The 26,027-nt window shown below is 49.2% G+C and overlaps 1 protein-coding gene across 2 annotated transcripts in view; it reads left to right on the forward strand.

The window, feature by feature from the left end:
* ASAP3 (ArfGAP with SH3 domain, ankyrin repeat and PH domain 3) overlaps nucleotides 1-26,027 on the forward strand; it is a 398,324-nt gene that overhangs the window by 200,458 nt on the left and 171,839 nt on the right. For both annotated transcript variants that reach the window (XM_086957571.1, XM_086957572.1), the window contains 3 exons: nucleotides 3,023-3,098; nucleotides 10,049-10,135; nucleotides 10,243-10,352. In XM_086957571.1, coding sequence (XP_086813697.1) covers nucleotides 3,023-3,098; nucleotides 10,049-10,135; nucleotides 10,243-10,352 — 273 coding nt within the window. The remainder of the gene's footprint in view (nucleotides 1-3,022; nucleotides 3,099-10,048; nucleotides 10,136-10,242; nucleotides 10,353-26,027) is intronic.

A 26,027-nucleotide genomic window follows, 5' to 3' on the forward strand; every position in this document is an offset into this window, starting at 1 on the left:
CACTATGGCTTTCGACACCATCGAATGGCCCTATCTCTGGGCGGCCCTCTCTAAGTTCGGCTTTGGTCCTAACTTTATTGCATGGGTCAGGCTCCTTTACGAACAACCACTGGCTCAGGTTGTGGTAAATGGTAGATGCTCAGACCCCTTCCCATTAGGCCGTGGCACTCGCCAGGGCTGTCCGCTTTCCCCGCTTCTATTCGCGCTGGCGCTTGAACCCCTTGCGGCGTGGCTTCGGTGGGAACCCTCGATTAAGGGGATCCGGTGGACGCCAGATCTCGAGGATCGCGTTTCATTGTATGCCGATGATATCCTTCTCTATCTCACTTCCCCTCAAAAGTCTCTTAACGTCCTCTTCGACGTTCTTACATCCTTCGGTAGGAACTCTGGATTAGTCATCAATTGGACCAAGTCCTGTGTCTACGTTATAGCCGGGGTTCTGCCACCTCTGCCTCGCAGGTTCCCCATTTTGGTGGCGACGGACGGCTTCAAATACTTGGGGATCTATGTCTCTACGGTCTCTTCAGTCCGCTATGAGCGGAACCTGTATGCTCCGCTCCGCCGACTCAAGCAGGATGTGAGAAGGTGGCGTGAATTGCCCCTATCCCCATTGGGCCGAGCGGCGCTTTTCAAAATGATGTCGCTCCCCCGATTTCTTTACGCCCTGCAGAATTTCTTCGACCCTGTCCCTGCTCGCTACTTTCGCGAGGTCGAGAGTCTACAGCGACAACTAATTTGGGATGGTCGTGCCCGTATTGCATTGTCCAAGCTCACCCTCTCATGGTACGATGGTGGTATTGCTTTGCCGGATATTAGACGCTATTACTGGGCCTCACATCTGAGCGCTATCAATCATGCGACGTACTCTTCGGAACCTGCTCCCGCCTTTGCTTTAGATAAAATGTTATTGCCCGGTGGCAACTTTAATAGGGCTCTGTACTCAAAGTCACCCATCCGTCTCCTTACAGGTCCCACGAAGTGTTCGGTGCGGGCCTGGAGGGATGCTACTGTGGCCACGGGCTGGGGTGGTAAGCTGACGCGTATGACGCCACTGTATGACTCGGATCGGTTGGGCAACCTGTGGAAGACGAAAGGGTTTGATAAGTGGGACATGATTGGGATTAGTAAGGTGGAGGATCTGTGGGCACGGGGTGCTGTGAAATCCTTCGCTGTTTTGAAACTGGAATACCGGCTCGATGACAGGGAGCACTTTCGATATATGCAGGTTCGACATGCCTTGTCCTCCGTCTTTCCCCCTGGTACCGATATTCCGCAATCCACCCCCTTGGAGGACCGTGTCTTGGACGGCCATGTCCCCGATAGCACGATTTCCTTAATATATAAAAAGCTCATCAACAACAGGGCTGACCAACTGGAGAAACTTCGTGCTTCTTGGACGGCTGACGGGCTCGAACTCGACGACGAGGACTGGCAGTCCGCTGTGTCCTCCCCTAAGGAGGTGGCTATTCCGGCTCGGCTTCGTTTTGTCCAGCTGAAGATCCTCCACCGTGTGTATGTGACTGGAATGCGTCTGGTACGAATGGGTTTAGTTTCGGATGGACGATGCAGGCATGGGTGCGGTATGGATGGTACCTTCCTTCATGTTTTGTGGGAATGCCCGATGGTCTCGGCCTTTTGGTCTAGAGTGCATGATGTTATGGGTCGTGTCACCGGAATCCCCCTCCTTCCCGAAGCACGACGTTGCCTGCTTAATGTGTGGGAGCCTTCGGATTGCAATGCTGCTCAGACGCTTTGGGTCACTTTGGGCAACATGGTTGCGAAGAGAGATATAGCTCAGCTCTGGGGCTCCCCTAGACCACCATTGCTTAGTGCCTGGAAGGAGAACATGGACTGGTGCATGTTTCGAGAAAAAACGGTATACGAGGCACGGGGGCGTCCCAAGAAATGGTCCAGGGTCTGGGCTCAGTGGAATTCGTACCGCGGAGATATTTGCTCCCCTCCACTTGACTATGAGGCTCCTCTCCCCTCTTCCCCATGATTGACGTTCCGTTTCCTGTTTTCCGTATTACCTTTGTTTTTCCCCTTCATGCTCGCCCCCCCTCACCAGATGCGTTCCTCTATTTATCTGTTTCATCCCCCCTTTCCCCCCCTCCTACGACCCTTGCCAGTATGATACCATGTGTTTGTGTGTTTTTTGTTCTTCTCGACAAAATCATAAAATTAAACCTTTTTTATCCTATTTGATATGGTGCTATGTTCCACATGACAATATATGCTCAAGAGATTGCTTTAACGACGTACTGTCTCCTAATTTCTTCTTTATTCTTCCGTCTGTGTCATAGCGGCCGGCCCCGCGGGGTTGTAGGCAGACTCTGTGTACTGTGCTTTTATAAATAAAGGTTTTAAAAAAATAAAAAATAAAAAAAAAAAAAATGTTCTGTTGCAGGCCTTTTCTCTACCCTTGTGTTTCTGTTTCTCGGTTTTAATGTCTCATTACGGACGTCTTTTTCAATCCTTTGCACCTTACATACCTTTTTTCTTTCATACTTCTTTTCCCCTCTCTCACACATTATGTCCCTTTCCGTCTAGTCTTCTATCTATTCTATTTGTATTAACCCTTCCTTGCCCTCTTTATATTTCCAGCGCTCACGCACTTTATTAGCACCAGGATGCTCCTTTTGAGTGACAGTCACGCTTTATATATACCCAATCAAATTTCACTCAAGATCAACCTCTTTTCTCTATCCTTCCCTCGTTTTACTGTTCTTTCGATGCTTCTTTCTCTGCCCCTCCTTTTGTAATGTTCTTTTCTCGTGGCTTACTCTCTTTTCTGTCTGATACTTACTATGCTTGTTTCTCTTTCCTCCCCTGAACTGCCATCTACCCTCTTATAAATGCATCTAGTGTCCTATTTCTCGTCTTCGTCCATTCTTTCTGCTTTTGTTTCCCCGCTCATATTCTTCATCGTTCGCTCGATTCTTTTAACCTCTTACTCTCTTCTTAATGCCTTTTTTCCATTGTCTTTTAACTTCTATTTATCTCACATAGTTCTGTAATTTAGTTTCTTCCAGGATGGGTGGAAAGCGGCTCAGAACATGCTTCCCTTCATTGAGAAGCTGGCCTCGTCGCTCCAGGCGGTAAGAGATGCTATGCTAGCGCGCGGGTGGCGGTGGGGATGCGGTGACGTAGCAGGGATGCCCTGGGCCCTAATGGAAACAAGGGCATGGGTACCATATCCTCCTGTTTGGGTCTTGAAAAATAGATGTAACTTGGTTTGCAGCTGGACCCTCAGATACCTAGGCTCTGATGCCACTGAACCAGCTGCAGAATTGATGCTACTAGCTCGGGGTTATCATGGAAAGCGAGAAGTAAGTGAGGAAAACGTGATGTAGCAAACGAGGGTCGGGAGTGTTGTAGATGGAGGGGGCCTGGGAATAGCAAAGGGCTAGGGAAGGAAGAAGCACGGGGAGATCTACCCTGCCACCCCCACGGCATGATCTTTGTTTTTAGGGAATTAAGACAGAATATGTATGTACGTGCTAAGGTGCTGAGCTGTGTTCATGTGCCTGGGGAGCTGCGATTCTTCTGAGCAGCTGTATGTGCCCAAACCCAGGTATCTGTGGAGGTTGAGTGACCCCAATAAATAGGCGGAGGCACTGTTGTGGTAAAGCGTTTATTTAAATGCTTAAGTAGTAGGAGTGCCGGGAGCCACGTCCGCTCAGTTCGTGGGCTCCATTACATGTCCGCAACATGGCGGTTAAGCTCTACGTCGCTACGTCAGACGCAACGACTAGAGTGCAACACTACATATCTCCCCCCTTTAACGACTGATCACAGCTGGAGTGATAATGTCCCAAAGTCTATCTGCTTCCCGGCACGTTAACCTCTCCCATCTCATAGTCTCTATACTTAGCCGGTCTTACCACCTTTCTGCCAGCGTGGGTACATCTCACCGGGGTGCCGGAGGCATTCCCTGGGTCTTCTCTGGGAGTTCTCGGCAAGGATCTACCTCCACACGATGGTCTCACCTTCGGTGTCGCTTCGCTTGTGTCTTCGGTGCGTTCTTGTGTGTCCTGATTGTCCCTTTCTACTGACACCGTCTCTCTTGAGTTACCTCCAGAGGTAGCTTCCTCTTCCCCTGAAGGGAGGACCTCAGAGTAGTTATCATTGTGGTGTTCTGACTGTGGCCCTACTGCTTTTGTCCACTGCAGTATCTTGTTGCACTTGGACATCCGATCCTGGGACCAAACCTTTCCGTCGCTCAGTAAGGCCGCTCTGTTGTAAACCTCCTTCACTTGCATCGGTGCACTGAACTTGCTATTACCCTTTCTTCTCAGTTGGGCTAGTTTGACTCGAAGCCACTCTCCTCTCTCTAATGTCGTCTCCTTCCCATTACGTTGCTTATTGAAGTGTTCCGTGTATACTCTCTGTGCTCTTTCCAGATTGTGGTGGACCACTGCTGGGGACCATTTGCTCACGATGGTGCGTTCTTTCCATGCTACGTTGTCCTTGGTGAAAGGGTCCCGTCCCCTAGGGATGTTGAAGGCACTATATCCCGTGCTGGTTGGAGTAATCCTGTAAGCCCACAGCATGTTCTTTAACTCGGTTTCCCAGTTCTTTCCCGTGCCAATTGCCGATAGTACTGACCCCATGATGACTCTGTTAAACCTTTCGGCTAAGCCATTACCAGCCGGATGGTATACCGATGTGTGCTTGACCTTGATTCCTTTCCCTCCCATGTAGGCGTTCCACTTTTCGGACGTGAACTGGGACCCATTGTCACTTAGGATGGAACGTGGTATACCTTCCCTTAGGAAGGTGGCTGTGAGAATCTTCAGCACCATTTCTGTGTCCATGTCTTCCTGTATGTCAATCTCAGTCCATTTGGAATATCTGTCCATGAGCACCACCACGTACTTCTGGACTCCCTGTGCGTCTAGCACCGGACCGAGGATATCTTACGACAACTTTACCCACGGGTTTACTGGGTTGTCAAACTTTCCTAAGGATGGCCGCATCAAGCTTTAGGACTTGTCAGCATTTTAGCATTTCGTGCACTCCCTGACGTGTCTTTCTGTCTGGCTGTCCATTGCCGGCCACCAGTACGTTTGTTTCACTCAAAGTTTCGTTTTTACAATGCCTAAGTGCTCTTCACGCAGGATGGAGAGCAGGTGTGACACCAATGAGGTGGGAGGAACTACTTTATCTCCTCTTAGCAGGAAGGTGCCATGGTCTCGCACTTCAAAGAACTTCCTTTGGTCTGCACTCAAGAGTTTCTTTTCTGGCCACCCTTGTAGGATGAACTGCTTGACCACAGTGATGTCTCTGTCATTCTCTCTGGCCTCTTTCCCTTCCTGCGCGCTTATCACTCTTTTGTGGTCCTCCATGAACGCCACACTGACGTTCTCTCCCTCCGTGTAGTGAGGAGCTTCCTCCATGGCTGTTGCTCTGCTGAGATAATCCGCAACCTTGTTTTTGGGTCCTGGTATATATTCGACGTCATACCTGTAGTCTAGCAACTTTAGTGTCATCTTTGCAACGCGGGGGTGGCGTTCGCATGTCCTCATGATGTCAGCACCTTAACTAGCGGCTTGTGGTCTGTCCTGAGCCGGAATCTCGAGCCCCATATGAATTGGCGGAACTTCTCCAAGGGCCAGACCGCCGCCAGCACCTCCTTTTCCACTACACTGAACTTCTGCGTTTGATGGGCGACAAAAACCTTGACGCAAAGCTGATGGTGGATACTAAACCTTCTTTTGTTTCCTGCATTAGGACAGCACCCAGTCCCCTTTCACTTACGCCCGTAGTTAGTATGGATGTTGCTTGTTGGTCGAAACCGCAGAGGGGAATTGCTGTACAGATGTCCACTTTAATGCTTTGGAATTCTTCCTGCATCTTGCCTGACCACACGAAGGATGTCTTGTCTTTGAGACGTTGGCGTAAGTTGTGCGTCTTTGTGGCGAAGTGCGGCAGAACTCGGCCATACCCAAGAAAGAGCGAACCTCCTCCTTGTTTTTCGGTGGGGTAGTATCACGTATGGCTTTGGCATTGAATTGTTTGGGCGTAATCCCTTTGTCGCTAATCTCGTGGCCTAAGAATGTGACAGACGACATTCCAAATCGACATTTCTCCCATTCTGCAGTGAGTCCGTTCCGTGCCAAAATGTGTAACACAGTGGCCAACTTCGTGTCTTGGTCTGCCCGGTCCTTGCCCATTATCAAGATGTCGTCTTGAAAGTACTGTACCCCTTCTGTGTCCTTGAACAACCTATGCATAAGTTTCTAAAACACGGCTGCCGCCGATGCTAGTCCAAATGGCATCCTGCGAAATTGGTAGTACACAAACAGGGTTATAAAGGATGTCAGCTTGCGGCACGTAGGATGTAAGGCTATTTGATGGTACGCCGAGGTAGGTCAATGGTGGAAAACCATTTCACGTCTTTTGTTTTGGCCAGCATTTCGTTTATTCTCGGTAGCGGGAACTTTTCGACTACTATGTTTTTGTTTAGCTCTCCCAAGTCCATGCATAGGCGTACCTTGCCATTGGGCTTCCTGGCTACCACAAACGGCGCCAACCATTCTGCGCTGTCTATCGGCTCTGTGATGCCGTTGTCCTCCAGATGTTGCAGCTCCATCTGTACTGTCTCTCTTATTGCCTACAGGATGTTCCTCACCCTGTGGCACACAGGCTTGGCGTCTGCTTTGAGGTCAATTTTGTGCGTGAATTTTGTCCATTTTCCTATTCTGCCTCCGAACACTGCGGGAAACTCCTCCTTCCATTTGGTGGCTTCTGGTTGTCGCTCTGGGCTGGTCATCAAACCTTGCGTGGTGCCTCCCGGATTCAGTTGTATGCCCAACCAGCCCTGGTCAACCCATCCTAAGACTGAGAGCCCTTTCTCGGCTACGTACAGCTTGCCGTCTGCTCTCCGGCCCTTAAACTCAAATTGCAGGATTCGGTACCCCACTTTGGGGATGGGCTCACCTGTAAACGTGACTGGTCGTATGTCCGAAGGTACTAGGTGTGGCCCTAGGTGTTGTCTGAAGTGTTCGTCCCACACCTTGCTTTGAACTATGGTGTATGGCGATCCTGAGTCGGCTACCATTTTTATTTGTACTCCCCCCTATTGACAGTTCACATTGTGGTTTCTTGGTGCGGGTGCAGTCGATGCCGAGTATGTGTTCTTCTATGCATAGCACGTTATCATCTTCTTCCCCCCAGTCTCCTTCATTGTCTGATTCTTGTACGAAATACTTGACCACCGGTCTCTTCTGCTTACGGCGACACACTTTCTCAAGTGCCCATGATTCCACAGAAAAGACATTTGGCGCAGAACGCCAGGCAACATTTATCATGGGCTGCATGGGCATGGCTCCCACACCTGTAGCACGTGTTTTTGTCTTTACCTGTGGATTTCTTCATGGGTGGTGGTCTGGGAGCATATCTGGTCTGCATCTTTGTGTTCCCTGCTTCTCCTTTGCTCCTGTCTGGCGGGCCTGCTTCTGTAACCTTGTTGGCCATGTTCCTCGTGGTGTTCTCTCTTTTTGCTGCCTCAGAGCACCTTTTAGGCAGTTCTGCTTTTTTCACCATGGCTATGACTTCTTTCAGGGACGCGTCTCCATTGACCCATAGCTTTTCTTGAATTGAGGTGTTCGTGGTGTGCATGACAATCTGGTCCTTCACAAACTTGTCGTGCAAAGCGCCAAACTTGCATGTGACTGCCAGTTTCTTTAGTGCTGCCACATATTCATCTATAGACTCTCCTGCTTCCTGTTTTCTCTGTTGGAAGTTGTACCTGTCTATGGATGTGCACACCACTGGTCTGTAGTGATTATCCAGGTCATCAATCGCATGTTGGAACACGTCATCATCAGCCTGTTGTGTTTTCGGTACTAGATTCCGGAAAACTCTGATGCATTCGGGCCCAGGTAATGAAGTAGTATTCTCTTTTTCCTTTTGCTGGGAAACGCTCCACCGCTTTCATCTTCCAGCGCTTCTAGATAGTTCATAAAGTACTCCCTCCAATCTTCCCACTTCATGGAGGGTTCCCCTGGCCTGGGTAGGAAGGGTACCGGAGTTGTGAGCGAGGAGGCTTGGGTGCTCATCTCTGCCCATCTCCCTGGGGGTTCTTCTTCTTCCCTGGGACTGCCTGGCGCGCTGTGCCTTTGCTGGCGCGGTTGGCTCCTTAGAGGCGCAGGATCACCACCTGCGCTCTGCTGTGCCTGCTCAGCCAGGGCCTCGGGCGGGAAGGCCGGCTGCTGCTAGCGTGGAGTCTGAGGCCACCGTGTGCATTTGAGTGTCTTCTACCATGTGTGTTGACCTCCGCTTATGGCTGGGGCCCAGCTTAGGAGCTCGTGGTTGCGCCCCCCTTCTTCTCTCCCACGGGCTGCCGTACTCACTGTAGGTGCTTGTCACTGCCCAGGTGTGCACTTGGGTGGTCAGTGCCCGGCGCGTCTCCCTGGCGGGTAGTTATGCTCCCCTCAACGTCCTCACGTGGTCTGGTTGATCACCCTCCTGCCACCAGCTTGGAGCTCCCCCTCCAGTTATGGGTCGGGGTCTCTCCGTGCGGTGGGTCGGGCGGTGGTTGCGGTCGCTCTCCTCTGCTGCTCTCTCTACTCTGTGTGATCCCTGCCGTGTTGCTATGCGCTGCCTCGTAGCTGTGGCTCGCCTTGGGCTGTCCTCGAGTAATGGTGATTCAGAGCTTCTTTCGCGGTCCTTCCCAACCTCGTCGCCAATTTGTGGAGGTTGAGTGACCCCAATAAATAGGCGGAGGCACTGTTGTGGTAAAGCGTTTATTAAATGCTTAAGTAGTAGGAGCGCCGGGAGCCGCGTCCGTTCAGTTCGCGGGCTCCGTTACTTGTCCGCAACATGGCGGTTTACGCTCTACGTCGCTACGTTAGGCACAACGACTAGAGCGCAACACTACAGTATCCTCGGGGGTGGCGCTCATACTTTGAAACGCTGCTCAGGCTGAACTGGTCTGTGTGATATGTCAGTTCTCGCCATGTCTCGGTGTACATGCAGAGGCGTAACGCAAACTGCTCTCCCCCCCCCCCCCCCCCCCCCCCGCAGAATTTGAATACCACTTCCCCGTCTCCAATACTTCACAGATATTCATTGGCCTTGAGCAGAATGGGGCCCTCACTGGAGGGTTGGGTGCCTTTGAGGGGTTTAATGCATGGGCCTTTGTTAACATCACATGTGCTAAGTTAGTACATGTTCTATTGTGGAGTTTGGGTTTAGTACTTTGAGCAGGTGTGCACGCGCGGAGTTACTGTGGCTCCGAGATGGCATTCTTAGTGCTCTCGGACCTCTTCGTTGGTGTTCAGTGCTCAGTCACTTGAGCCTCAGAGCTGTAATGAGTGCTCAGATATATGAAGTTCGTAGCTGCTGGGCGGTATAACGTGTAAGTTATGTCAGGCGAGGTGGTGTGCATGCTGTTGTCGTTCTGAGCTACCGTTACTGTTCAGTCAGTTTTAGGCTCTGAGCTAGTGTATGTGCGCTTATTCACTCTCTACATGGCGCTCATCGTTTATAAGTAGCACAGAGTACCACTAGAACAATTTTTCTTTTGCAAACTGATATCCTGATATAAATAGAGGGCTCTGATAAATATTAATAACTTCTTCTAGTCACTAGCTTTGGACGGATTGCACATACATTTGTTATTATTCCACAACTGCCCTGGTTCTCCCTGCAAGCTGTTACCCTTTTCCACCTCTAGAGGGAGCCCAATACATATTATCTCCTTATGCATCAACTGCATCAAAAAAGCTGCATTATTTCCTAATTTCCTAGCTATCCAATCTTAATTCAAGAAATGAAGGAAAGGCAGTTGCAGAATTGTGAGTCCTAAATGAAAAATACAACATTTGTAAAATAACTATGCTGCTGCTGATCTCCACGCGCTTCCCCTTAGCAGAGGGTGGCATTGATAAGGTGCTGGTGGTCATCTAAGAATCGGGGTCTTATCTGTACAGTAGATAATAACCTTTTCATGTTTTAGAGGCTAGGGGCATGTGTACACCCCCACTGTTTAAAGGTGGCAACTGTGTTTGAACATTTTAAGTGGTAACTTTACTTTTTACAGCTGCACCAGGCCCAGGAGGAGGAAGTGAAGCAACTGACCCAGATTCGGGAGTCACTTAGGGGAGTCCTGCAGCTGGAGAACAAAGAGGTAACCTTTAACCCCTCCCACCCTCTCACTGTCCTCTCAGCCCCCTGTTCATTAACACACATGCCTTTTGAGGAAGAAACTCCGAACGTGTGTTCTTGTGGTTGCAGGAAAGTCTGAGCCGAAAAAACTCGGGCAGTGGTTACAGCATCCACCAGCACCAGGGGAACAAGCGCCATGGCACAGAGAAGTCCGGCTTCTTGAGCAAGAAAAGTGACGGGTGAGGAAGGTTCACAGTATCGGGGTGATGTTGCGACTATGTGAACAACTGTTCTGGAGTTGGCCATTGATTTCTTGCAAATTATGGTTATGAATTCGTGGACACAAATACTTTCATTTTACAGAGTTGACTGCTTTGGCATGCCATTTTACGAGTGTTTTGGGCCTTGGGCAAGAGCTATTTAGGGGCGTCCTGTTCAAATATTGTGTCCATTTTTAACTATTTCAAGCCTTTGCGTTGAAAACCAAGTTTGCATTATAAAATGTTAACCTTTTCTAAACGTTTTTCTGTTCTTGCAACAACAATATTTTATGTGGAATCCAGAGTTTAGCCAGCCTATTCCTCCCGCTGCAGGAAAGGACACGGTCAAGGTGACATTGTGGATGTTTAGCCGACTAGTGCACAATATTAAAACAAGGAGCATGCACATAGGTCTTGAAATTGTTGCTCTATTTGCCAATTAGTCATAATCACAAAGAAATGCGCCTACACAATTGGCAGTCTAAAGTGCTGCTCTAAGGATTTTCGCCTTGCCGCCAGAACATCTGGCCACCCTGTCTGGGCCCCCCCCCCCCTCCCCCCACGACCCAAAACAGGAAGTAAAAAGCCTGGGTGTGTGGATTGAAACCGATCTTTCGTTCACCACACAAGCAAAAAAAGTAGCCGGGACCTGCTTCGGGCTCCTGAAATCAATGAGAAAGATCCTGCCCTTACTTCCCTCTACCTCACAAAAACTACTAATCCAAGGCCTGATACTTTCCAGGCTTGATTATAGCAACTCTATCTACTTGGGCGCCCCCGAGGCAACTCTGAACAAGTTCCAGAGAATCCAAAATGTCGCTGCCCGGATCCTCACTAACACTCCTGCCAGAGCTTCAGCCAAACCAGCATTGAAGCTCCTTCACTGGCTCCCAGTGAGGGAATGAGTGAAATTCAAAGCCCTCTGCCTGGTGCACAAACTGCTGCAAAATCAAGGCCCCCCTATTCTAAGAAAATTTATTAGACCTTACAAAGCCTCAAGATCCCTCCGATCGGACAAGGAGTCTCTTATCATCCCCAGATTCAAGAAAGCACGTTCGGGTGGAAGACGCTTCTCGGTCCACACCGCACGCCTCTGGAACGCACTCCCCCGTGACCTGAGAACAGAACCAAACTACTTACGTTTCAGGAAACGGCTGAAAACTCATCTTTTCCCCTAATTTACTCTGTCCTCCCTGAACTTTGTCTTCCCCCAGCCCCACCCCCCTCCTTGCCCCCGGACCCGCAGACGTAGGGATCTTAGCGCTGGGATACCTCCGGGTGACTACGCGCTTTATAATTTTTTTTAATAATAATAATAATTAATAATGCAATCTGATAAATATCCCCTTCATTCCCTTCCGCAACCTTGTCTACCTTCTGTGGGTAGACTTCTCTGGCTAGACGCTCCCCTCTGACTCCATTAAGCAAGAAAAATGGGAGAAGGTGGGTGAGAGAGGTAAATGTGAGGGAGAAGAGAAGTAGATTTTATAGAGATAGGCGAGGTTGAAAGAGACCCGAGTTAAAGTTGGAAGAGTGAAATAGCTAGACCCAAAGATACAGAGAGGTTGAAAAAGGAAGTGGTAGATAGAAAAAGGGAGGTACAGGGTTAGGTGAGGGTTTAGAGTGAGATAGAGCTGGGAATTGGAAGACAGATGTGTAGAGAAAGGGAAAGCGGCGGGGTACATCAAAAGGAGAAGCAGAGTACAGAGGTAAGATAGAAAGGGAGATGAGTTGGAGAGTGGTAGAGGGGTGAGAGAGCTAGAGAAGTACATGCTGAGGCAAGGTAGAGACAGCAGCGAGGTAGCACATGGGGCAAAATGTGTTGAGGCATAAAAAGACATGGTTGAGAGAGTAGTGAGGCAGAAGGGAAAAGGGAGAGGGCTGGAGGATAGAAAGAGAGAAGAGCTATGGAGAATAAACTTGTGAGGTAGACAGAGTGGTGAGGCAGATAAAGAGGTAATGTTGATACAGATATAGAAAGAGCGAGATAGATGTGAGCTAGAAAGAGTGGTGAGGTAAGACTAGAGGACACGCAGAAGTGGGGAACAAGGTGCAGAGAAAGACGGTAGAGAATGAGGCAGTGAGAAAAAAGTTAGGTAGTAAGAGAGGAAATATGGAGGGAACAGCAGTAGAAAAGCGGCGGTGGAGAGATGGGTAGTGAGTGAATGGGGAGCAATGAGAAGAAAACAGCTGTGAGGTGCACACAGAGGCGTGCGGCAGAGAGAGTGTCACCAGGCAGGTCGCTCCCCTCACCGCCACACAGCCCCCTTGTGTGCCCTGTGCCCGCTGCTACTGCCAAACGTATTTTGGTCTGTGTCCCGTAATTGGTTTGTGCCTGTATTCTTTTTTGTGACCCACTGCTTCTTTTGTGTATTTCCGACTTTCTGCTGTCTTGCCCCATTTTGCCTGTGACTCCTTTGGGCCCCTGTTTTGCCTGTGTCCCCATTTGCCTTCTGTGACCCCCGCCCACCCTTGACACCTTCACAGATATGTAGTGCACTCTACAAAAGTTCTGATTGATTGACAGAGAGGCAAAGAGCGAGAAATAGGCAGAGAGTGGCAGACAGAGCTGAAGTTGTGAGAGAGATGTAGAACACAGTCATGGGAGGGCCGAGAGGCTTTTTGGGATAGAGGGATAAGGAGACATAGGTGAATTAAAGCGAGTTGAGATAGAAACAGGTTAATGAGGTAAAAAGAGAGAGGTAAAGCAAGAGGGGTGAGGCTAAAGAGGCGAGGGAAAAGAGAGAGAGGGGGCGATCCACACACAGAAAGTTTATTTTGAATTTAAGTGCACCAAGTGATTGGTACCTTGAGGGTTAGATTTGAGCCAGCCCAGCTATGAAATTATAAATGAATTTATTTTTATGCATACCTAATCACATTACTGAGAGGAGGGTGTGGGCCCGGACAGTTGCCTGCTTTGCCATGCCTTAAAACTGCTTCTTGAGTTTACTGGAGTTCAGTCCTTGAATTTTCATGAGTTAAGCCAATTGATATGCAGGTCTACATGTGGGTCTACCACATGCTTTGGAGCCACTGAATTGTCTGAAATGTGTTTTTCAGGATGGTCTGAAGTTACATGTTTGGGCTTTTCACTGAAGCATGTTTGGTTTGCTGAGGGTTACTGTGAATTGTTTGTTCAGTTTATTGTCCCAATCAAGTGTGCATGCTTTAATTTCATTATATTTCATTTTTAGAGTGAGCAGAAATGAATAATGATATATATATATATATATGTTCGAGGCATGTTGGCTGCTGAATTCATATTTGTGCATAAGATTGCTGCCTAGTGTTGGGTCCAGATGATTGCACTTTATTGTCCTGGAAGAGTCTTCCAATTATCACGAGATAGGTGACTCCTCCCCTGGACTACAGTGCGCATGGGCATCTTCTCCATCCTCAGATTGTTTTTATCCGCCATTGGGTTCGGATGTTATTCCTATACTCCAACTTCGGAATCGAAACAAAACTTTTATAAAGGCCAAAAGGCCTTCGACTTCGACGGTATTGTTCTCGCTCGGTACTTCTTGACTCAATCAAGCTTTCCACCTCGAACCGGTCGTCGATGCGGGCCGTTGGGCCTTTTCGATGCCACGTGGGCCTGCTGTCGATGGAAAGGAGCCCGTTCAAAAGGTGACCACAATGCCACTCCAAGTTCCCGCATACTGACAAGCACTCAGTATGCAACAAGTGCCTTTCACCATATCATAAGGAAGAAACCCAACCTGTGACCAATTCCGGTCGAAGAAAACCATACGGATTTGACGGGCCGCTAGGCAAGAGATGCAGCGAGGGGCACCAGAACTAGACAACATCTTCAATAATGACCAAGAACTTCCAGAAGCTCCAGATTCGGACCTAGAGATAGTCACCGTCGAGGAATACTCAGACTCCGACGATGAGATCCCACCAGGGCAAATCGTGAGTACACTGCCCCCGACACCGATTGCCCCGTTACCAAAGGCTCCGGTCGAGGCATCGCCAAAAGGCCTTAGCCAAGATCCGAGAAAACATTCGCCAGCCCCGCCGTCCGGCTAGGCTCCGAAACCGAAACCTAAGCCTTCAGAGACCCCAGGGCCAAGTAACGTGATCCCAAAGAAGGTTCCAGAGCCCAAAAAGGTCGTCGACCCGAAGGGCGTCGTCCCGAAGAAGGCCGTCGAGCCAAAGAAGGACACCGAGCCGAAGTGCGCCGACCCGAAGAAGGCCGTCGACCCAAGAAAGCCAGCAATGCCGAAAGTCGCCGAACCGAAGAAGGTCGCCGACGGAAAGGGTGCCGTATCGAAGCCTGTAATCCGGCCGGAGAAGGCTATCGAACCAAAGACAAGCACTCCGAAAACACCAGTCGATCCCAAAAAGCCATCGACTCAGCAAAGGACAGTCAACCGAAAAAACCTGTCGAACCGAAAGACCCGGTCGACCCAAAATCACTCGTCGACCCAAAGAAAGGGCCCGAGCCGAAGAAGAGCAATAAGGCACCAAAAGTTGTCAAAACAGAAGGTGTTATCGACCCAAAGCCAAAAAAGTCAAAAACACAACCAAGGACAGTGGAGGAAGAACTCTTCCATCCAGATCCATCAGACGACCAGGCAAAAATATATATTAATCCTGAGACTGTTAAAGTCACAATTCTGCACAGGAAGAAGAGGCCACTGGACACGGACTCTCATTCCCTCATTCCTCTAAAGAAGAATGACTTTGGGACTTCTCCCTCTAGACCCTTCATTCCTTTCTATCCCATTATGCCTACTACACCTTTTGCTCCTTACTCTCCTTCTCACTATGGGGACAATGAGGGAAACACAGGGGAGGACCCACAGCATGATTATAATTATCCAGAGGATCCTAACCCTCAAGATGAACCATGAGGGGAACCAACTGACCCATATGACACCAAACACATCCCTGACGTCTCCTCATACCCAACTAAGCCGTCACCTGCCAACTAATAGACAGGGCAGCGCAATACCACAACATAGACATGCATAATGACCCTGTAGAAGAAGACTTCTTATTTGACACCTTCCCTACTTCAGAGAAAAGCGTCAGAACACTTCCTATGCTAAAGGGAGTGTTAAAACACGCGCCTGATATATTTAAAGATACAGCCAGGGCATGCGTAATCGATCCCAGGATTGAGAAGAAGTATAGAGCATTAGACCATAAGACTCACTGGTAGTGGCTAATGCACGCAAAAGGGCCAACTCACAGACAACAGGGGAGGCTCCTCCTCCTGATAAGGAGTCGAAAATACTAGAGGCCTAGGGTAAAAGGGTAGCATCACAGGCCTCCAATTCATGGAGAATTGCGAATACACAAGCTCTGCTAGCTCGTTACGACAGGGCACACTATGACCAGCTTGAAAGCTTAATGCAACACCCGCCTCAGCCTTTTAAAGCCCAAGCTAATAACCTCATACAGGAGGGAAAATTTATTACAAACGCCTCCATCAAATGTGCACTTGACGCAGCCAACACCGCAGCCAGGTCTATTAACACTAGCGTTTTACTATGACGACATGCATGGCTGCGTATTTCGGGCTTTAAGAATGAGGTGCAGTCCACCATTCTTAACCAGCCAGTCAATCAAGACTTCATTTTTGGCCCTGCAGTCGACACCATTTTAGATAAAATGAAGAAAGACACAGAAACTGCAAAATCAATAGGTGCATTGCAGTTTCAGCAACGCAGAGGTTCCTTTCGACGCTCCTCATACAGAGCAACTACAACACGAGGCAATAATTCACAGACCTCATCTTCATACAAAGGCAACACCCAACGTTCCTTTAACAAAAACTCCAACAGAGGAGTTATAGGGGCAACAATAACAAGGGAAGAGGACGTGGAGGCAATAACACTAGAGCCTCCACTGCCACAAAACAGTGACTTCATCACGCTACCTCCAGACCACCTAATAACGGTCGCAGGCAGACTCCAACAATTCCTACCTGTCTGGAACGCAATTACCACGGACAGGTGGGTGAGTCAAATTATCCAGTATGGTTATTGCCTAGAACTCAATTCTACCCCACCGAACATACCACCCAGACACCGTCCTATGTCCAAAGAACACATCACCCTGCTGCAACAAGAGGTGAAATGCATGCTGGAAAATGGGGCCATAGAGCCAGTCCCTTTCCAACACCAAGGGACAGAAGTATACTCCCTATACTTCCTTATTCCCAAGAAGGAAGGTTCCCTCAGACCAATATTGGACCTCAGACCCCTAAATCAATACATACTGTCGGAGCACTTCCATATGATCACACTACAGCAAGTGCTCCCGTTGCTACAGCAAGGAGACTTCCTGGCAACATTGGACCTCAAGGACGCGTATTTTCACATACCCATCCATCCAGCTCACAGGAAATATCTCAAGTTCACAATAGAAGGTCAACACTACCAATTCAAGGTTCTCACCTTCGGGTAACCACCGCTCCAAGAGTATTTACAAAATGCTTAGCGACAGTAGCTGCACATCTCAGGACGCAACACATCCATGTGTTCCCGTACTTAGGCGATTGGCTCATACAAGCAAAATCGTACCAACAGTGTGCAAGAGACACGTCTCAAACACTTCAGCTATTACACAGTCTAGGGTTTTCGATAAACTACCCAAAATCGCATCTACAACCCTCCCACATACAACAATATCTGGGAGCTACTATAGATACCTCAGTGGCAAAGGCATACCCAAACTCTGCGAGGATAGCCAGCATGCAGATGCTCATTCGCGAATTTCTGCCACAACTCTCTTCCAGCTCGAGTCTTCATGCAACTCATAGGCATAGGCAACCTGCATATTCATTGTCCTCTATGCCAGACTTCAAATGCGCCCATTGCAAGAATGCCTAGCACGGCAGTGGAACCAAGCTCAAGGACAACTAAAAGACCTAGTGTTGGTAGACAGTCGCGCATACAACTCTCTGCAGTGGTGGAACCCACAAAACCTTTCCAAGGGGCTATTGTTCCAAGAGCCGGTTCCACAACTAGTACTAACAGCGGACGCATCACTCACAGGCTGGGGAGCCCACCTCCTTTACTACACAGTGCAAGGGCTTTGGACAATCAAACAAAACTAGAGTTGCTAGCGATATTCCTAGCCCTGAAAGCATTCCAAAAATACTTGTACGGCAAGACTGTGTTGATCCGATTGGACAACATGACAACAATGTACTATATCCAGAAACAGGGAGGAACACACTCTCCACAACTGTCCCACTTGGCACAGAACATATGGAAGTGGACAATTCCAAAATATATCTTTCTCCTGGTAGAACACCTCCCAGGGAAAGACAGTCAAATACAATAATCCATATCATTCTGCCAGGCTGTGACGGTGGGGGCACAAGGTGCCTTCCAGGATCTCGCTATGTCCCTTTTGGCCAGAGTCAGACTCAAAAGTAGTAAATGACGCTTATATCTATTGCCCCCAATTCCAGCTAGAACATGAAGGAGAGCCAGTTTGGGGTCCCTCTGCAGCTCCCAGGCCAGCACCTCACTCAAACACCGAAACACTCTGTCCCAAAACCTCTGAAAAGCCCCACAGCCCCACACTGTATGCAGTAGCGTACCCACCTCAGAGTCGCATCGAAGACATGTCGGGGATGCAATCAATCCCGCCCTCCACAAGCGCTGTCTAGTGTAATATGTACGGTGGAGGTATCTGAACTGTATCAGTCGCAAGCACGTGGAGACGGCCGCACCCCTGGGCCCCTCCAGGGCCTCAACCCAGTCTTCCTCGTCGAGCCCCCCAACATCCCGCTCCCATTGGGACCTAAGGTGGGCAAGATCTGAAGCGCTATGGTGTACCAGCGTCTGGTAGATACGGGAGATCTTTTTGGTTGGCAATTCCCCCATAAAGACCTTGGCCTCAATGGGACTGAACTCCGGCAGGTCTTCCACGTCACGGATATACGGGGCAAGGGCATACCGGAACTGAAGGTACTTATAGAATTGGGTATGTGGCATGTCAAACTCCTCCCGCAGCATAGCAAAAGATTTGAGCGTTCCCCCAGACATAACGTCTCCAAGTGTGGAAATGCCTATCATGTCCCATTGACGAAAGCCCACCAGGGCCGCCAGTTGCGGCAATCTACCATTCTGCCACAGCGGAGTCTCCAGGGTCAGGACATTCCACCACCCCACCCTGCGCAGGGCCTGCCGCCAGATCTGGAAAACCACGCGCGTGACGGACGGCAGCGATCCCCGGAGGGGCGCCGAGTACAACAGCGTATGTAGGGAGGCAGAGCCCATAAGTTATCGCTCCACCGCGTATGCAGGATCCCCCCTGTCCGCGTACCACCAGTCGTTGAGTACAAGGAGGTGCGATGCTTGATAATATGATAATAAGTCAGATGTGGCAAGACCCCCTGTATAGGTGGAGCGGAAGCACGTCCGCAGCGCAACTCGTGCCGCGCCGCCTTCCCACAAGAAGCTGCTTGGCGTCGAAACCAAGTGTGCGGGACCAACGCCGGGTGGTTCTGCAGTTGATACAGTAGACGTGGGAGCGCAACCATCTTAACGATGGCAGATCTACCCTGAATGGACAGCGGCATTCTGGCCCACACCTTGATATCCTCTCGCGTACTGTCCCAAACCGGGGCGATGTTGCGCTCCAGGGCCACCGAGGCATCCTCCGTGAGGTATACCCCGAGGTATTTCACCCCTTCAGCCGTCACCTGCAGCCCGTCGGCCCACTCACCCAGAGGATGCGGACCCCCTAGAGTCCAGAGTGTGGACTTCCCGGGGTTCATATAGAGCCCCGATGTTTCTCCAAAAATTTGTAGGATCCGCAAGATACGAGGCCCAGAGCGATCCAAGTCGGAAAGAAAAAATAACACATCGTCGGCGTATAGGGCTATTCTATCCGCCACCCCCGGTGACCACTGGAAGCCCCTCACCTGGGCGTCGATCCGCACACACGCCGCCAGGGGCTCCATTGCGAGCGCAAAAAGGTATGGGGAGAAGGGGCACCCCTGTCTCGTTCCCATCTGGATACTGAATGAGCGGGAGACACCCCCGCCGACGCGGAGGAAGGTGGCATTCTTGATTGCCATTACCTCACTCAGGCGATTTAGCGAGTTACAAGCACTAACAATTCAAGAACCCTTCATTCAAGTAGATGCTAACAGGGTGATTCTTAGAACAAACCATAAGTTTATGCCAAAGGTCGTATTCAATTTCCATATTAATCAATCGATAGAACTGCCAGTGTTCTTCCAAAATCCACAGTCAGTATCTGAAAGAGCCTTACACACACACTTGATGTCAAAAGGGCTCTGCTTTATTATGTGGACAGAACGAAATCATTTAGGAAAACAAAGCAATTTTTTGTTGCTTTTTCACCACAACATAAGGGAAATCCAATATCAAAGTCAGGAATAGCCAGATGGATAGTTAAATGCATTCAAATATGTTATCAAAAGGCCAAACGCACTATAACTGTCCCTCCAAGAGCACACTCTACGCGAAAAATGGGGGCATATCTGGCTTTCCTAGGAAATATTCCTCTTGAAGACCTATGTAAAGCAGCCACATGGACTACCATACACACTTTAACAAAACACTACTGTGAAGACGTGCAAGCAAAGCAGCAAGCTGCTGTAGGCCAAGCTGTCCTCAAAACTCTTTTTCAAACTGCTGCAGCTGGCACAGGTAACCATCGCTAGAGGAGATGCTGCTATACAGTCTATGCACAGATATGAATTCAGCAGCCCACATGCCTCGAACGGAATATGCTACTTACCAGTATGCATCTGTTCTTGGCATGTAGGGCTGCTGACATTCATATTGCCTGCCCTCCTCCCCGGTGCCTGTCGCAGCTGCAGCATTATCTTTTGCATGGCCATCTCTTACTTTACTATCTCCATCTCTGCTACAATGGTGAAAAACTATCTGAGGATGGAGATGATGCCCATGCACACTGTAGTCCAGGGGAGGAGTCACCTATCTCGTGATACTTCGAAGACTCTTCCAGGACAACAAAGTGCAATCATCCGGACCCAACACTAGGCGGCGATCTACGCACAGATATGAATGTCAGCAGGCCTACATGCCAAGAACAGATGAATACTGGTAAGTAGCATATTCCTTTTTTTCCCTTCTTTGTCTATTCGGCCCGGGATTGACCCCCCTCCCTGCCTGCCTGCCTTCTCTCTAGCCATTTCAGTAATTTGTTGACCTTGACCCCTACTTCGTATACTCTGTGTTGTGTTGCCTGCGCATGCACCCTGGCCCTATCCTCCGACAGTTCCTTAAGTTCCTTTTGTCAGAGTCCCAAATGATGTCTGCTAACGGCAGCTTCCAGTTCTCCTCTGTGCCTCGAGACAACCGATTTCCTTCTCCAAGGCTATGCAATTGAGATGCTTTTCTTTTTTGGCAACACCTATTCTGGCTTGGGCCTGGCCCCTGAGAACTGTTTTAAGGGCCTCCCAACGGACGACCGTAGAATCCACTGACCCCTGATTTTCTGTAAAATAACGTCTAGCCTCTTCCCTCAGTCCTTCCCTAGATTATTCATCCTTTATGTACCAAGAGTCAATTCTCGGTGGGAGATTGAAATCTCTTGTTGGGCCAGTTAGCCCCACCTCCATCTGGAAAGGGTCGGAGATGCCTCTCGCAATATGTGTAGCTTCCAAGGTTGTGTTATAATATAATCAAGTCTAGAGAGGCTGCCTGTTGCTGCCAACAGATGAGTGTATTGCTTCACGCCGGGTAGCTGATATCTCCAAATATCACCCAGGCCCAGGGCTTCAAGGAAATTTGTAGCTGGCCCGTTGCCGTACAGCACCAGTGCCTCTTGTTCCCCTCCCTAGTGCGTCCAACTCGCTCAAGATAATATCATTCACATCCCTGCCCAATACAAGCCTACCCTCTGGCTGTTGTAACAGCATCATTCCCAGTGTCTCGAGGGTGGTCGTTTGCAGCCCGGTGGGGTGAATAGACAGAGCATAGGTTAATTTGTTTTCCTTTCCATTATCCACTAATGGCTGCGTACCTTCCTAACTCATCCGCCCACAGGCCCTAGACTATAAATGGGCATGCCCTTTAGATCAATATTCCCACTCCTCTGGAGCCAGAGGTGCAGCCGAAATGCACTTTGAGAATGTAGCCATATCTATCTAGGGCTTTGTAATGATTCCCATGAAGGTGTGTTTCCTGTAGTAGAATGACATCTGGGGCGTTACGTTTAATGAATTGTAGCACCGTCGCTCTTTTAGTCTTGCCATTTAGGCCATTAACGTTTCAGGACCATATCTTGAGCGAGGACTGCAAGTTTCTATGTGGGGTCATCACAGCAAGTAAGTCTTTGGAGGGTTCCCCACTCTTAAGTATTGTGTCCACTGTGTTGTACTACTATTCTCTCTGTTCATGTAAAACTCTAAACTAACAATAACATATGTATAACCCCTATCCCTTACCCCCACTCCCTGCTACCCTGCTGATAAGGTTAAGGAATCCCCAAAGTTCTCACCTTCAGAGTGCCTGTTGCATAGGTACATACATAACAGTACTAACTATTAATCTGGGGGGTGTTCGATCAAGCAGGACCAACAACATATTTGGTTCATACCCTCTCCCCCCGCTCTTGCCCTATTGCATCAAGATCTCTTTAAAGTCCTGGCACAATAGATAATGCCCAATGTCCGCTGCATGTGCCGGGTTTAATCAGTCTTTCCTTTGGTTTGCCCGCTGCGTCCCCCGGGGCTCACAGTTCACACCCCAATCCCAAACATAATACTTTCTCCACACCAGTCTAAGTGGTCACCTTTGCAACACAGTTCATTCTTTCGTTGAACCAGTGTTTTCTGGGGAGGCTGTCTGCAGCTCTGATTCAGTCTCTGGGATCACTCTCTCTTTACGATTTCCACTCCCACTCTCAGTATGCCGTTGTCGTCAGTGTCCGGAGTTGCGAAATGCCATGTTTTCCGTTCCGCTATGACCCTCAGTCGGACGGGGAAAAGCATCATGTACTTCAGTTCTTTGGAACACAATTCTTTTTTAACATGATCGAAACTCCGTCTTTGTTTCTGCACTTGCAGTGTAAAGTACGGGAAAAAACGTAATCACTGACTTGTCGAATGGGAGGTCTCCTTTTATTCTAGCCGTTTGGAGTACAGTATTGATCCAGCGGCACACCAACAACTGATACTCCAATACCATATACTAATCTGGGCCCATAAATACACACACTAAATGTCTACCTGAAACAAGCAATAATAAAAGCAAAGCGTTCCATAGACACCGGTAAATCACTGTTTCAGTTGTTTTTTACGGCACGAAAACGAGTAACCACTGAAAAGCACTGTTTTTTTGAGGTATTGAAATCACTGGAAAACCCTGAAAAAACACCACCAGAATTTACCAAAAATAAAGCCTGAAATCAGGAAATTCTACACATATGCAAGTTTTACTAACCTGCGTGTTGGTGTGGTGCACATTAGTTTTGCACAAAACAGTTTGTAATGCTTGTTAGTGAGTTAAAAGAGCGGATTACTTTCGAGCAAGTCTCTTTTCTACGAGTCCTTGGTCCATCAGTATTGCGGTCTGTGAAATAGAACACTCTTGCTATTATTGTGCACGGTGGTTATCCAGGCTTCGGGCGAGGCCCCAGCATTCTGTGGCCCGCTCTATGGGGAAGAATTTAGATGGGCATGAGGGCTGCAGTTTGTTGATGATGAGATGTTCCAGGAACAAATCCAAGCTCTGCCCCGCCGCCCCTTTGGGAACTTCCACCACACGTATGTGGCCATTTGTGCTGCGTGAGGGTGGTGACTTGGCACTCCAGGCGTTCCTTCTGAGACTAAAGTTGCGTAGTTTTTTTTCCGGCCGTTGCCACTTTCATATTTAATATGGAGAGGTCAGCTCTAATTAGTGTGACCTCCCCAGAGATCGAGTCTATCTTGGTCTCCAAGGAGCCTTTAACGTTACGTATCGCTGCGATGATCTCCGCAAGGGATGGCTCCTCCTCCTGTACACCCTCCGCAGAATGATCCGTTGGTTTGGTTATAGCGTAGTTGCCCATTTTGTTGGACTGGACCGGGCCCACTCCCTTGGTGTTCCCCATTGTCCTTCTTATGGGTCCTGCTACTTGCAAGTGGAAGCCAAATAGTCAATGTCCTGCTTTCGGTTCCTCCAATTAATGGGTCCCCTCCGACCTGGTGTAGGTGTCGTTGGCACAGCGTTAATATATTCATCCCTCGCGGACGCTCCCGACTGTCGGCAAATGAATGTTCAATTCTGCCCACAACCAGCTTTAGCTCCGGATTACAAGCCCAGAAAGGAAGCCATGAGGTACTGTTCCTTGTCCTTACCAGATTCGCGCTGGCTGTCTTTTCTCCTCATTCCTTCCTATGGGGATAATAAAACCTTCCCTTGCTTCAGGCTGCGCACCGCCAGGAGGTAGGGGGGCCTGCAGAGATGCCCAGCACCGTTGTTTGTTGTCCGAGGAGTCTCCTTCCACTGTCCCGATCGACCAGCCACCTCTGCCTTGAAAGTCCTTTCTTGTCCCGATATGCTTTCCGTTTCAACACCGGACTCAGTCCTTGATCCGGACTTATTTTGGGGGTAGGCAAGTGGCACTATGTTTGCTGCGACCTTGTTACTGGCCTTACGGTTGCTAGGGTCGTGACTACCAGTTATAGAGCACACTGTGCGGCGTGGTAATCCCTGTTATGCTCACCACCTTAGTCCCCCATCGGTGGCCTGTATGGTTCGTGATCTAGCAACTCCAGGGAGTCCTCCAAGATGACTCCTATTGCCAGAGTCCACCGGGGCGAGTCCACTGCATCCCCAACATATTGTGCAGTACTCGGTTCTACCTCGCCTTGTGCAGTACTCGGTTCTACCTCGCCTACTCCCCAGTGGTCTCCTTCGTTGCGGTCGTCTATGCGGCTCAAACTTCTGGATCGCGCTGCAGTTTTCCTCACCTTGACCCCCTTGTTATGGCGGTAGTGTGGTTGCGTAGATGCCCCTCGTCCTATGCTCCTCCATGTGCTGGTGATACTGGTAGGCCGCCGTTCAGCGATCACCGGCAAATTACCCTCCTCACATCCAGATGCCGCTCCGCCACACTTCCGCCTCGGTTATCACTCTCAATCGAGTCCCCGGCACTGCCGATCAGGCACTCGAGACCAGGCCTCGCTGAGCTCTTAAGCTATGCCCTCTCCTTGTCAGGTTCCTTCCTCGCTGTAGAGAGGGCCGGGGACCACAGATACTGACCGTCGGGTGCCGATACACCTCCGCTGTGTCAGTCTTTTCCCTTGTCAGGAAACTGAAACCATTTAGAAGCCGGATTCTGGACGGATTTGTCTGGATTGGGCGGGTCCGTGACCAACCCACGGCCCATCAATAATGATATTTATACAGCTCAGTGACTGAGTGCTTGGCGAAAGTGGGTCCTTATGTTATGTTATGTTATGTTATGTTATGTTATGTTACGATTATTTATTGTGCGCACAGATACTCCAGCCAAGGAGCGTCCTGGCGCAAAGGCAAGGTAGCACGTAACACAACACCAGGCTAAGAACAAAACTAAGGGACAGCTAAAACAGGAAGGTTTTTATAGCCCTCCGAAAGGTCAGAAGGTCCTCCAGCAAGCGGATTTCAACTGGCAAGGAGTTCCATGCTGACGCAGCCATTACCTTGAACGAGCGGCCTCCCATACGGCTAAGCCTGAATCTGGGAACCACCGCAAGGGCCAGACCCTGAGAGCGAAGGCTACGGGCAGGGACATAAAAAGACAGACAGCTCGACAGGATTTCCGGGCCTGTACCTCTCAAGATTTTAAAAGCAAAGCACAAGACCTTGAAGAGGATGCGCTTCCTAACCGGAAGCCAGTGTAGGGAGCGAAGGACACCTGTCACTGAGCAGAATCTGGGCAAGCCCACAATCGCCCTTGCCGCAGCATTCTGAACCCGTTGTAGGCGGGTTAATTCGGCCTGGTTGGCCCCAGCCAGGAGAGAGCTGGCGTAATCCAGGCGGGAGATGATAGTAGCCTGGATCACCAACTGCCTGGTCGGGGCGTCAAAGAACTTGAGAACAGGTCTCAAGCCTCTCAGGAGACCGAAACAACAAGCCGCGGTTCTTTTAGTATGGCCTACAAAAGAGAGGCCCGCATCCCAGTCTCCCAGTGCTCAGTTTGCCAATTTGCCATGGTTTACCTGTTGTGTATCTCAGTGTCTTCTTGTAATTATTAGGGTTATGTTCTAGCTATTTAAAAGTTTGATTACTATTTTTTACTCTTTAGACCTTGGATCACCTCTATTTGAGTGTTTACATTTCCAGCAGTTGAGTCTTGAATGTCTTAGTATTGAATCTTTACAGTTCCTAGTGTTGAGCTTATGATTGCTCTGTCTCTGAGTCTTTTGATTCCCTGTGGTTGAGTCTTTGGATTGCCTAATGTTGGATCATTGGTTTTTCATGGTCTAAGACTTTGAATTTCCATAGTTGAGCCTTGAATTTCCTAGGCTGCATCTTTAGATTTTCTGCCATTGAGTCATTTGATTTTCTTTGGTTGAGTCTTGGGGTTCCATTGGTTGAGTCTTTGAGGTTCCTTTGGTGAGTCTTTTGGTTTCCTCTGGTTGACCCTTTTTGTTTCCTTTGGTTGAACCTTTTGGTTTCCTTTGGTTGAGCCGTTTGGTTTCCTTTGGTTGAG

Source organism: Lissotriton vulgaris, chromosome 2_1 (genome assembly GCF_964263255.1).
Source record: "Lissotriton vulgaris chromosome 2_1, aLisVul1.2, whole genome shotgun sequence".
NCBI lineage: Eukaryota > Metazoa > Chordata > Amphibia > Caudata > Salamandridae > Lissotriton > Lissotriton vulgaris.